General features: G+C 58.8%; 2 protein-coding genes across 6 annotated transcripts; both read right to left on the bottom strand.

Moving 5' to 3' along the window:
* Positions 1 to 15: 15 nt before the first annotated feature.
* Positions 16 to 2990, bottom strand: FREY1 (Frey regulator of sperm-oocyte fusion 1). The gene is made up of 2 exons (XM_008000483.3): positions 613 to 2990; positions 16 to 405 (listed from the first exon to the last, which is right to left on the bottom strand). Exons 1-2 carry the CDS (start codon positions 711 to 713, stop codon positions 51 to 53), a joined length of 456 nt encoding a protein of 151 aa, XP_007998674.3. The 5' UTR covers positions 714 to 2990; the 3' UTR covers positions 16 to 50.
* A 106-nt stretch (positions 2991 to 3096) lies between these two features.
* Positions 3097 to 11604, bottom strand: PEX16 (peroxisomal biogenesis factor 16). 5 transcript variants are annotated; one of them, XM_073016930.1, is made up of 12 exons: positions 10781 to 10829; positions 10539 to 10574; positions 10033 to 10226; positions 9281 to 9357; positions 8749 to 8882; positions 8514 to 8614; positions 7650 to 7730; positions 7360 to 7512; positions 7172 to 7244; positions 6860 to 6979; positions 4316 to 4380; positions 3097 to 3553 (listed from the first exon to the last, which is right to left on the bottom strand). In XM_073016930.1, the coding sequence occupies exons 3-12, from the start codon at positions 10055 to 10057 to the stop codon at positions 3486 to 3488; spliced, it is 897 nt and encodes a 298-aa protein (XP_072873031.1). In that variant the 5' UTR covers positions 10058 to 10226; positions 10539 to 10574; positions 10781 to 10829; the 3' UTR covers positions 3097 to 3485. The 5 variants fall into 5 exon arrangements, with proteins under 5 accessions (XP_072873031.1, XP_072873024.1, XP_007998693.1 ...); XM_073016923.1 differs by lacking the exon at positions 10033 to 10226 and having other exon boundaries at positions 10781 to 11604; XM_008000502.3 differs by lacking the exon at positions 10033 to 10226 and having other exon boundaries at positions 3097 to 3593; positions 10781 to 11603.
* Positions 11605 to 12320: the final 716 nt, after the last annotated feature.

The following is a 12320-nucleotide window of genomic DNA, read 5'->3' as shown; positions in this document are numbered from 1 at the left end:
CAGGAAAGCCAAGCCTTTGTCATGCGTAGTAACTTTATGGGGGCCTTGGGTCATAGGTGTGCATCGTAGTAATACTCAGCAAGGTCGGGCCCATCCCGCTTGCGCTGCTGGGCCCGGGACAGGAGGGGTCGAGGCCCTCGTGGCCACGGGTGCTTGGGGAGGATGCCATAGTCTAGAGAGAGAAAGGAGGGCATGGGTGGGAGGGGCAGCTGGCACCCTTGAACAGATGTGGTTTGGGATGACAAGCCCCTGAAGGCTGGACTTGGGGCACCCCTTAGGGGAGTCTCCACTGTCAGGGAGGGGCAGGGGAAGGGGACGAGAGAGAGACTACCATCCACCAGGCCGGAGAGTGGCTGCGAGAGTTCCAGGGGTGCGGAAAATGCCTCAGGAACAGACTGCTGAGACCTGTGGGAGAGGTTGGGGTGCTCAGCCCTGGCCCAGAAAGCCACCGCCACCTCCTTGTGAATGAGGGGATGGCCCAGTGTGGGGGCACCTGGCAAGTCCTCCAACACCCAGGGTACCAGGGCCAGCCAGCCCCACTCCAGAGAGGGGAGGGGCAGCACCTCTGCCGTCCAGCCCGAGTGCCCTGCCCCTCCGTGCCCCAGGAGTCACCTCAGAGGCTGGGAGTGAAGCAGTGCCACTGCCAGGATGAGGTGGAGGAAGAGGCTGAGCCCAGCCCGGGGGTGCAGAGCCCCCAGCATGGCGAGAACCATCTCCTACACAGGTCCCAGCTCCTGTCGTCCCTCTCCTGGCAGGACGGAACCTGTTGCCAGTTCCCAGGGCCACCTCACAAAGGGCCTTCATTCCAGGCCTGCGTCAGCACCTGCAGGGCCAGCAACCTCCACCCTGAGGCTTTTGTTCTTATTGATGCTGTTGGCTAATAGGTGCCAAACCTGATCTTGTTCTAGTGTCGCTGCCCAGGGAATCAGGGCACACACTGTACAGTCAGATCTCAGCTGAGGTCCTGACCTTGCCTCTTGGTAGCCGGACAAGTCACTTCATCTCTGTGTGCCGGAGTTTCCTCATCTGTGATGTAGTCCATAACACACCCTACAGACACAGGCCCTCTGAAGAGGGCAGGGGCTCCTCACCACCCAGAGCCCCAGCCATTCAAACAGCCTCCCCAACTCCCGCTAGCATAGCAGGAGGTACAGGCAGGTCCTGCCAGCTGAGGAGCCCAGAGTGGGTCTTTCAGCTCTGCCCGTCTCAGGGTCTACGTGAGAGGGAATGTCCAGGCTCCCCATGTCCCCGGCTCAGGACCTCTCTCTCTCGGCTGCCTGCAGCTTAGAGCGGCCTGAGGCTAGATAGATGGCTTCCAGACGTGGTGGCAGAGCTCTGGACCTGCCCCTCAAATGCAGGCTTCAGGAGGGCAGGGAGGGCTTTGTTCACTGGAATCTGCAGCCCTGGACCCCTGGTAGGCGCCCAGTGAGCACGTGCAGCTCGGCCCTGCACTGGACATCCTCCCCTCGCAGGCCTGGGCTCAGCTGCAGGTGCCAGCAGAAGGCCTCTGGCTGGCTCCTGGTTCTCCACTCAGCAGCCAGGCTCAGTCCACTTATACCTGCAGTGCGAACCTGGCTCACCAGAACCACAGCAAGCCTTCAAAACAAAATTCCTGGCCCCACCCCAGATGTGTAGTATCAGAACCTGAGGGCTGAGCCCAGGGCTCTGGAGCTTTGGTAATCCCAGCCGCTCTCCTCTGACGGCGGAGGGCCCCAGGGAGAGAAGTCCCTTGCTTCCAACCCTGGCTCCTCCAGTGGCCTCATTCATGCTCCTGGTCCTGAGAACCCAAGGCTGACAAGTTCTTGGGGTTCCTTCAGCCCAGTCACCCCCTGCATGTTGTCCCTGCACTCACTTCCCAGTGGCCACCTCCCTTTGTAAGTCCTGGAGACAACACGTCTCCACGAGCCTACCTCAGTATCCTGTGCACGCCAAGGCTCGCTCTGCCAGGAACCTGGAATTCTGTCCGCTCTGCCTAACCCCAAAGTCCTTCGTCCTTTCTGCTCCTCGTCTCCTAGACACCATCTTCCTCCTCCACGCCAGTCCCCAAGACTAGCTGGGGTTACCCCAATCTCCCTCTCTTTGCTGCCACTGCCATTGCCCCTCCCACTGCTACAGACCACTGGCTCCAACGTCACGGCCCCCATTCTTCCACCTCTGCCCGCCAAAGCATTCTCCACCAGGCTGCTGGAATTTTTACAACACAGGCCCCTCCCTGCCTACCACAGACCAGGTCCAAGTTTCTTCCCTGGGTTTGTGGTGCTGGGTTCAGTTTGACCCTGACCTTCCCCTCCAGCCTTCAGCTCCCACCTCGCAAGGCTACACACAGCGGTGACCCCGGGCACACAGCCGCCCCTTGCAGGCTGCCTATCGAAAAACTGGACAGTTCTACCGGCTTCAAGCCTGCCTGAGTCAAGGCTTCGCCGATGGAGCCTGATGAAACCCTTCACCTCTGTCACCACTGCAGGCAGGTGGTCGCCACTACCGGGCCACCCCCAAGCTAGACCCCACTCTGGACATGCCAGCTCCTCCCAAGCCCCCAGTGTGGCACCTGCATCCACGTGCCTGTCTCCTCTGTGGGTGAGAGGCGGAGGACAGCGGTCCGTGCTTCACTGCTGGTTTCTGATGGCCAGGCATGTGCCCAGAAATGCCTGTTCCACTAAGCTGGAGACCATGGGAGCCCAGGCAGCCCCTTCTCCTGCCTGTGGGTGAGGGCCTGGGGGGCGCTCCTCAGAGGGCCCTGAGGAAAGCAGCGTGTCTGGGAGGAGCTGAGGCATGGAGGACCCAGGTGCAGATGGAGCCCTCTCTGTGGGTTTGAAACTCTAGCAGGAGAGGCTGGCTCTTCACAGGGCCAGTGGCTGGGGACAGGCTAAGGTCAGGGAGAAGAGCAGCCTGCAGCCCACCCTGTCCAGGCCCTCCCCCATAGCAGCTTACATGGCTCCAAGTGGACCCGGCCTCTGGAGCCTGTAGGGCGAGTGTGGGGAACCCCCGCTCATACCCCCTGAACTGGCCCTGGCTTCCTCCCCAAGCCCGTCCAGCTCCCACTCCTTCCCCAGTGCTGGCCGGTGCCGGACGTCCTTTTTCTAAGGAAGAAAAGCCTTTTACTCTCAACCAAGGATGCAGGGCTTGAAGTACCACTTGCATGGGAGCCAGGCTCACTGTTCACCAGGCTCTGTCATAGGGAGGCTGACAACACCACGGCCTTGGGCTGCCAGAGCCACACGGCCCTGCAGAGCAGGGGCAGGCAGAGGGCCCCGGCCATAAGATACACTGGGCAGCGTTCGGTCATCACCCAGGTTCAGCCTTCCTGCCCTCACCAGGGGCCAGCGAGAGAGCAGCAGTGTTCGCTCCTGTGGCTGCCGAGGCAAGCGGCTTCCCGGGCTCCATGAGGTGAAGTTACCGCTTTCTGTGGGAGAGGAGGCTGGATTCCACTCCGAGTGAAGGCTTCTTGGCCCAGCAGTGACAAGGTGCGGGTTGCAGTGGCATCGTCACAGGAGGGCGCAGTCAAGGGGGTCCCGGGAAGAACGCTGGTGGCTACCAGGGCTGTGTGCAGGGCCTGGCCGGTAGGCACGGAAAGGCCGCACGCTGGGACGCTGCTGGAGTCAGTTTTATTAGGGAAGGGGGCCCCCTGCCCCGCCCCTCCCCACACCCTCCTTCTGGGAGGTCTGTCAGCCCCAACTGTAGAAGTAGATTTTCTGCCAGGTGGGCAAGTAATCCATGAGCGGCCCTGCAGTGGGAGAGGGACACGTCAGGGCGGGCCAGACCCCAATCTGCGCTGTGGCGCCACATACAGCACCTCACCCCTGCGGCCCAGGAGCCCGGCTGGCTCTCTTGCCCTGCCCCTAGGGAGGCGGCATTGCAGGGGACTCTGGCACCATTTACAGATGAGGACCCTCAGGCCCAGGGAAGCTCAGCCAGGGTAGGCACTGAGGGGCCTGAGTCAGGTCCAGTCACCCAGTGCAAGCCCAGTGGGCCTCTGCTGAGGGAGGATCCCAGCAGCCCGGTGGACTGCTTCTCCACCACTGAATCCCCCCACGATGAGATGGTCCCGTATTGCTCCAGGATACTGTGACCAGAAAAAGGCTGGCAGCTGATGTGGTCTAACAGTCGCCCCACCACTGGACACCCTCCTTCCAGCCACCCCTGGCTCCTCAGGCCACCCTGGCTCATGCCGGGGTAGTCCCACCCAATCCTGACTTCCCGACTTCCTCTCCTGACTGTGCCAAGAATCGAATTGCAAGGAGACACAGGAGTCAGGAAGATGGGGCACGCATGCGCCTCCCAGCACTACAGTCATCACGTCCCCGCCCCAGCTTACTTGTGACCAGGCCAACGCCAGGGATGTGGTCGGCCAGCAACTGGAGCAGGAAGAGGATCCTGGCCCTGGCGGAAGCAATAAATGGGGAGCAAGTTGAGTTGGGGGGGGTCCCTGCAACCAGGAGGCCCAGAGGCCTTCGCTTTTGAATGCAGTGCATTCCCAAAAACAAAGGTGACTTTTTTGGGAGCTAGGACAGAGCCCGGTACACACGGGCGAGACCTCTGGGGTTGGCTCTGGCCTCCGCGCCCTCCACCAGCTCAGCTTCGGGGTGGCCGCTGGCCCACAACACCTCCTCCCATTCCTCCTTCAACTTCCACCGACATCCAACACCAAAGGCCTCTGGAGGGTCATGTGTGGAGCAGCGCCCGGGCAGTATGGAGGCGGGTTCAGGGAAGACAACCCCACCCTGCCCTCAGGAAGCCCCCAATCTGGCAGAAGCGCTGGCCTGCATGGAAACCTCATAAGCCACCAAGAGCAGTCAGGACCCCGGGAGGGGACACAGTACTGAGGAGGGCACATTTTGGTTCAGGGGAAGGGCAAGGGCCAAGGCCCTGATTTTTAAGAGATGAGGGTTTTCCACAGGGGAACTCGGGTGAGATGAGGATGCTGATGACAATACATAGTGCTAGGTGCTTACTACGCCCTATGCACTGCTGTATACGTTAGTCACTGAACCCCCGAAAGTGGGTGCTGTCATCATGCCCACCTGGGTGAGGAAATGCGGCACAGGGCATCAAATAACTTGCCCAAGGCCACACATCTGGAAGGCAGCCTGGCTCCTTATGTGTCTGTCTGAGCAGCAAGAAAAGAGGAAGGCTGGCCGGGTGCAGTGGCTCATGCCTGTAATCCCAGCACTTTGGGAGGCCGAGGCGGGCGGACCACCTGTGGTCAGGAGTTTGAGATCAGCCTGACCAACATGGAGAAACCCCATCTCTACTAAAAAATACAAAAGTATCCAGGCATGGTGGCGCGTGCCTGTAATCCCAGCTACTCAGGAAGCTGAGGCAGGAGAATTGCTTGAACCCGGGAGGCAGAGGTTGCGGTGAGCCGAGATCACGCTGCCAGCCTGGGCAACAAGAGTGAAACTCCATCCCAAAAAAACAAAAGAAAAGAGGAAGGCCGGCTGGGCGCAGTGGCTGTAATCCCAGCACTTTAGGAGGCCAAGGCGGGCCTTTGTTTCCCCAAAGGACAGGGAGCAGGGTCCAGAGAGATGCCAGGGTACAGTCCGGAAGGAGCAGCCTTAAGTTTTTTTTTTGTTTTAAAAAAAGAGACGGTGTCTTGCTCTGTCACCCAGACTGGAGTGCACTCACACGATCTTGGCTCACTGCAACCTCCGCCTCCTGGGTTCGAGCGATTCTCCTGCCTCAGCCTCCTGAGTAACTGGGACTACAGGCACCTGCCACCACGCCTGGCTAATTTTTGTATTTTTAGTAAAGATGGGGTTTCACCATATTAGCCAGGATGGTCTCTATCTCCTGACCTCATGATCCGCCTGCCTCGGCCTCCCAAAGTGTTGGGATTACAGGTGTGAGGCATCATGCCCGGCTAAACTATGCCAGTTTTGTTGTTGTTGTTTTCTGTTTTGTTTTTTTTGAGACAGGGACTTACTCTGTCACCCAGGCTAGAGTGCAATGGAGTGATCATAACTCACTGCAGCCTCAACCTCCTGGCCTGATCCTCATGCCTTCCTGAATAGCTGGGACTTACAGGCACACACCACCATGTCTGGCTAATTTAATTTCTTTTTTTTTTTTGTAGAGATGGGTTGCCCAGGCTAGTCTGAAGCTCCTGGCCTCAAGCAAACCTCCTGCCTTGGCCTCCCAAAGTGCTAGGATTATAGGTGTGAGCCACTGCTGCCCAGCCTATGCCAGTTTTTATGCAGTTATTAGGTCCTAGACAAAGGGGGTCCCAGGAGCCTTGTCTGTCTTACAGTCCCAGCCACTGCACAGGGTTCCCCCATCAGACTGTGGCCTAACCTCATGCAGTCACAGTGGCACTGGTCCCAAGCTGCCCCCTGCTCAACCCAGCAGGCCTCTCTGAGGCTAGGAGCTCTGGAACCTCACAGGTGACTGAATGGGGGCTGGGCCAGGCAGGGAAGGCCAGGGGAGACCATGGGTTTGGGATCTAGCTCTACCACTGGCCAGCTGGGTGTCTTTAAGTTGCCCAACTTCCTTGAACCTCCAGGTCCTCCTCTGAGAAGTGAGGATAAGCCAAACTATTTGGCAGGAAGAAGTGGAAATGAGCTAGAGGCCATGGGCGCTCACCCTATTGCCATCCCTGTGGGCCACCTGGCAATGCCCTCAGCCCTGCCCTCAGTGCCTCTCCTGCCAACCAATGTTTAAGTTCCTGCTCAAGTGGCCTGATGGCCCAGAGAGCTCTGCGGGCGGAATGGCTGGCATCGGTTGACTGCCACCCAGACAACACACAGTGGGTGCTCGGTGAAGCTGGGATGAGGCGTGGGGGAGGGAAGGCACCAGCAGGGACCAGAGCACCAGTGCCCGCCTGCCGGCCCTCTCCCTGGCTGAGGGTGGCCTGGGTGCTCACTCGGAGAAGCGGTCGTAGAACGGAGAGCGGAGCAGGTAGTACAGCAGCAGGATGGTCCGGCGCCGCAGCTCCCGCCGTTCCCTCCGGGTCAGGCCCTTTCTGTCACTCAGGAGGCTCAGGCTGGGAGGCAGGTAGGACATGGTCAGGGCCAGGGGCATGATCTAGGCCCACGGAAGGGGAGGAGCCATGGGCTGGGTGTCCAGAGGGGCAGCAACAGGAGGAGCAGGGGCTGCTACTGCTCTGCCTACGTGAGGCCAGGATTGTAGCAGAAAGCCCAGAGGACAGTGGAGCCCCGGGCGGGCCCAGGCTCACCTGGTCACATCCACAACACCAGCCAAGAGCCAGGGTTTCCACGACCTCTGACCCCACAGCCCCAGGCTGAGCACTGACGGCCAAGGCGTCAAGGATGTCTCCAGCACAGGGACCTTGCTCGGCGCACCCCCCCCAACTCAATCCCCAGCCCACAGTGCCAGCCCTATCCTGCCCCGCGCTAAGGATACAGTGCAGTAGCGGCCGGGCAATGTACAAAAACTCTGCGATGGTCTCCTGCAGCCCCAGGGGGGTGGGGGTCGCACTCGGCTCCTCGTGGTGCTGCTGCTGCCATCCCTCCCGCTGCTGGGGAGCTCCCCAGTGCCTGGAGTGCAGGGACGGCGCTAGAACACAAGGGCAGCAGATGAGCGAGCCAGGCCCAGGCTGGGGCAGGGGAAGGTGGCTGCTGACCAAAGCCAGTCCCTCAGGCCCAGGCAGACACAGCACCTAGGTGCCCAGGCCAGCCACATCCTCCACTTACTGTTCTGGAGGGTTCGCACCACCCGGTTTGACCGCTTCCCCACGTAGGACTGCTCGTGGCTGCCATGGCTGTGGTCACCATCTAGCAGGGATAGATAGAAGGCCATACAGTCAGAGGGACATGCTTCCAGCGGAGCCTACAAAGAACATGCATGCAGTGAATGCTCAGGGGCTAAGGGGAGAACGGATGAGCTTCTACTATGGCAACAGCTGAGTCAAGGGAACTACAACTGGGGTGGTGGCTCAGCACGAGACCTGTCCACAGAGGAAAGCACTCTGCAGCCCCCCCTCGCCTGGGGAAAGCTCAGCATAGCTGTGGCCAGAACCAGCCTCCCGGAACCCATAGACAAGCAAGGCAGGGAGGGCCCAGCCTGACCACATCTATGGGGACCACAGCACCAGAGGGGCTGTCTCCTCTCAATCCTTTGCCTTCAAAACAATCATGATGAGAGGCAATGAACTGCCCCCACTCAATGTCCAGAGAGTGAGGCCCAGAAGCTGACAGGATGGGCTCAAAGCCCTGAAGGGACAGATGTGGCGGGTGCCCTGCCTTCTGCCTCTACAGGCTGTGGCTCTGGACACAGAACCAGGCCCAGAGGCGAGGTTGGCAGCATCCCATCTGTTCCCTCTTCCTGCAGGCCACAAAAATGAATGACTCTGGCTATGACAAGTACTGGGTTTGTGTTCTGATTTTGTCCCTAGCCGCATCACTGTCTTCTTCATCGAATACAGGGCAATGAGAACAGAGGTGGTGGGGTCAGGTGTGCTCCATAAACAGATACTACTGTATTCATGCTGGTTGGATCTAAATCCTCAAGTTAGTCCCATGGCCCATTCCGCTCTAGGGCTTGGGGAAGTAGCTCACCCGGGGGCTGTGCCTGGGTCTCTCTGTCCAGTGGAACGATGGGGGGTGAGGTCTGGAGGCCAGCCTTGAACCAGAGCAGCAGGAGCATCCGCAGTACAGCCCTGGGTCGGGGAGTATGTCAGGGCTGTGGGGAGGTGGCTAGCCGGCAGGGGGTCAGGGATGCTCTGCTGATTACCATCTGGGTGGTTGGCCTGCGTCACCCCGACCCAGGACCCCCTCCACAATCCCAACCTACTTGGCCAGTTGGATGAGTGCGATGACAAGCCAGCGGCCCACTTCACCCCACACCTTGGCAGCTCCCATCTCCATGAACACCTCCACGCACTCCAGCACACTCAGCCATGTCAGCAGCTTCTGCTGGGACAGCGACTGCAAGAACCCCAGGCCAAGAATCAGGGGGCTGCCTGTAGCCCCAGGCCCTTCTCCTAGGAGGGAGCTTCTCTGACAAGAGATGTGGACCTGCCCCTTTCCAAGACTGACTGTGCAGGTATGAGTTCAAACACCAACTCTACCACTAACAGGCTGGGGGACCTGAAATAGCTGACTCTACCTCTCTTCATCTGAGACAGTCTCTTCATCTGAGACAGTCTCTTCATCTAAGATGGAATACTCACACTTTACAGCTCACCTAATGAGATGGTTGAGGCTCAGATGGACATAGGCCTGTCTCATACTCCATGAGACATATGCTGCATGCATGGGCTAGCTGCTACTATTTCATTCCTGAGTCCCCATGCTTCCCACCCTGTTCCTGGCAGAATTCTCACCACAGGCAACTTTTTCCGAAGCTCCTTCCGTAGGATCCCGTCATTGAGCAGCACAAGCAGGTTAGAGGCGGAGTACACTGAGGGGTAGAGTGTGGCCTTGAGAGGCTGGCTCTGCAACCTCCATCCCTCTCACCTTCTCCCCAGAGGTGCAGGGATCACCTGTCACCTGCTCTGCTCAGACACCCACAGACTATGTGGAAACCAGCCTGCCTCTCCACCCACTTCCTCAGCACTCCCCTCTCCCCAACATGATCTCACAAGGGTGGTTGGACCAAGAAAGGATGGGTCAATCTCAGTGACAAGCCAGCTACTGCCCTGTCGGATGGCACTGGTCATCCAGCTGCCCACAACTGCCCATTGCTCTCTGAACTGCCACAGATATGCAGTCCTTCCTCCTGGCCTTTTCTCTCTCGGCAGCCTGTCCCTGAGGGTCTATTCCACCTCCACTTTTCCTTTTCCTTTTTTTTTTTTTTTGAGTCAGAGTTTTGCTCTTGTTGCCCAGGCTGGAGTGCAATGGCATGATCTCGGCTCACTGCAACCTCTGCCTCCTGGGTTCAAGCGATTCTCCTGCCTCAGCCTCTCAACTACAGGCACCTGCCACCATGCCCAGCTAATTTTTGTATTTTTAGTAGAGATGGGGTTTCACCATGTTGGCCAGGCTGGTCTCGAACTCCTGACCTCAGGCGATCCACCCGCCTCTGCCTCCCAAAGTAGCTGGGATTACAAGCGTGAGCCACTGCACCTGGCCTCACCTCTGCTTTTCAAAACCCAGTTCATTCTTTCAGGACTGTGACAGCAGTCACTGGGCAAACACTCTTGAGGTAGTTACAATCTGTGAATCCTGGAATCTGGGAGATCTAGACTCGAATCTTGGTTCGACTTGATTGGACCATCCAATCTTGGTTGGACCATCAGTAAGTGTTCTCTAACCTCACTGAACTTCTTCCTTAAATGGACAGTGAGAACAATAACAGTTCCACTTAATATGACTGTAGGGAGGATTAACAAGTAAAGAAAGGTACTTAGCCCAGCCCCTGGCCAGTAGTGAATACTCAGATAAGGTTCCCAGGCTGTCTCTTGACTTAGGGACACGGAAGGCCCAGGACAGTGAACAACAGACCTTGTTCCGATTCAGTCATAGCACAAGGAGTCTAACGGGCAGCCCAGGACCTCGGGTTGGGGTGTTCACCCGCTCTGGGGAACTCACCTGGGGCCACGCAGCCGATCCCCCATCCCCCACCCCCAGAGCCCGGCTCACCCAACTCTGACAGCTCGTGCGAATCGGCGAATCGACCTGGGGAGAGAGTACAGAGGGAGGTGTGAGTGAGCATCTGCCTTACATTTAGTCTTCAGGTCCCGGACGTCCCCTCCCTACGCCCTTTGGGAACCTGGATGGGTCTTCTCAAGCACAGCGATCACTACCCTGACTCCGCAGGGAAGGGGGCCACTGGGGTCATAGGTCAGGGCCCAGAAGGAACGGATCAAAGGTCAAGGTGGCACCTGCCAGCAGGTAACTGAGGCCCCGCACTGCTGTCTCCAGCTGGGCCGTGGCGGCCGGGTGACGAGTCACGTACTCCTGGTAGCGGAGGCCCAGGAGCCGCAGCTTCTCCATCCTGCCCTCGGCACCAACAGATCCACCGAAGGACCGTACGACAGGCTGCGGCGCCCTGCTTCCTGCGCCCTCCTTCCTGCTTCCGGTCTTAGGCCCACCTCTCGGTTGCTTAACTTCCGCGGGCCAGAAGGCTGGTGACTTGAAGAGCCGCTGAACCACCCTTCACCCCATCTCTTGAACCACTTCCCACTCGGGTAGCGCTTAGCAACTGAGGGCCCAAACCCGGCCCCCTACTCCCTCAAGTCATTGGTTAGCACGCTCACCGCCCCTGACCCGCCCAGTGTGGTCGGCACCCAGCTCTTCCTTTTACTGGGTTGGCTGCCCTTGCGCCTGCGCAGTTAACACTCCGGGAAAGCTGGGCGGCAGTCAGAGCAGTTCATTCTAGAGAAGGGAGCTGGAGCCCCGAGTCTTTCCAATGGAACGCCGAGAGACTCGAACGGCAGGGCTGGACTTTAAAGGGCTGGGAGATAGCGGGTTCTTGAAAAAAGGAGCCTCGATCAGATTCGGAGAGATGCGGGCGTCTAAATGCAGTCGGACTGTGTCTCAGAAGGCGCGCGTTCGGCCAGTATCCCCATCTCCGTTTCCTCAACAAAGGTAGTGCTGGGGAAACTGAGGCAGTAAGGAGTCCAGCCCCCTAGTGCCGTCTGGATCCCCTAGACAGCACAGTTAGTGCTGCGGTTTCGGCCCCAGCTCCCGTATGCACTGTGCCCCCCAAGGGCGCGCGCCTGCATTCCCACATACGCGAAGAAAGCCCTGGCCCGGGCTTCTCTCGGCTAGGGGGCCCTTGGGCGGGAGTGTCCCTTCTCTGGGTCTCGGATTTCCCGATCTGTAAAATGGTTTGAGGGCAGACTTGATCCTTGAACTCAGAATCGATCTCAGCTTTTCGGCCCTCGGACGCACCTCGCAGTCCTCAGCTGCGCCCCAAGGGAGGGGGCGACTCCTGCGGAATACCTTCCCAAACCAAGCAGCCTCCCTGGAACGGGTGGCATCGGGAGAGCTGCGGCGAGTGGTGGAGGGAACGGGCGCTCTGGGGAGGCAGCCGCTGATTGGCTGCGGGGAAAGGGGCGTGGCAAGGGTGAAGCAGTGGGCCAGCGGATTTATGGTACCCTGAGAATAGTAATGCTTTTTTTTTTTTTTTTTTTTTTTTTTTTTGAGACGGAGTCTTGCTCTGTCGCCCAGGCTGGAGTGCAGTGGCCGGATCTCAGCTCACTACTAGCTCCGCCTCCCGGGTTTACGCCATTTTCCTGCCTCAGCCTCCCGTGTAGCTGGACTACAGGGGTCCGCCACCTCGCCCGGCTAGTTTTTTTTGTATTTTTAGTAGAGACGGGATTTCACCGTGTTAGCCAGGATGGTCTCGATCTGCTGACCTCGTGATCCGCCCGTCTCAGCCTCCCAAAGTGCTGGGATTACAGGCTTGAGCCACCTTGC

The sequence above is a fragment of the Chlorocebus sabaeus genome, chromosome 1, assembly GCF_047675955.1.
Source record: "Chlorocebus sabaeus isolate Y175 chromosome 1, mChlSab1.0.hap1, whole genome shotgun sequence".
NCBI classification, from domain to species: Eukaryota; Metazoa; Chordata; class Mammalia; order Primates; family Cercopithecidae; genus Chlorocebus; species Chlorocebus sabaeus.
Note: the sequence above shows the minus strand (reverse complement) of the source record. Positions and strands in the feature narration are given on the sequence as shown.

Excerpts from the sequence above, each read along its gene's own strand:
- FREY1 (XM_008000483.3), bottom strand. The coding sequence starts at position 713 with ATGGTTCTCGCCATGCTGGGGGCTCTGCACCCCCGGGCTGGGCTCAGC. Across the intron at positions 406-612 it reads CTTCACTCCCAGCCTCTGAG|GTCTCAGCAGTCTGTTCCTG; the intron begins GTGACTCCTGGG and ends CCTCTCCCACAG.
- PEX16 (XM_073016923.1), bottom strand. The coding sequence starts at position 10,892 with ATGGAGAAGCTGCGGCTCCTGGGCCTCCGCTACCAGGAGTACGTGACT. Across the intron at positions 7,731-8,513 it reads GACCCAGGCACAGCCCCCGG|ATGGTGACCACAGCCATGGC; the intron begins GTGAGCTACTTC and ends TATCCCTGCTAG. Across the intron at positions 7,513-7,649 it reads GGTGCGAACCCTCCAGAACA|CGCCGTCCCTGCACTCCAGG; the intron begins GTAAGTGGAGGA and ends CTTGTGTTCTAG.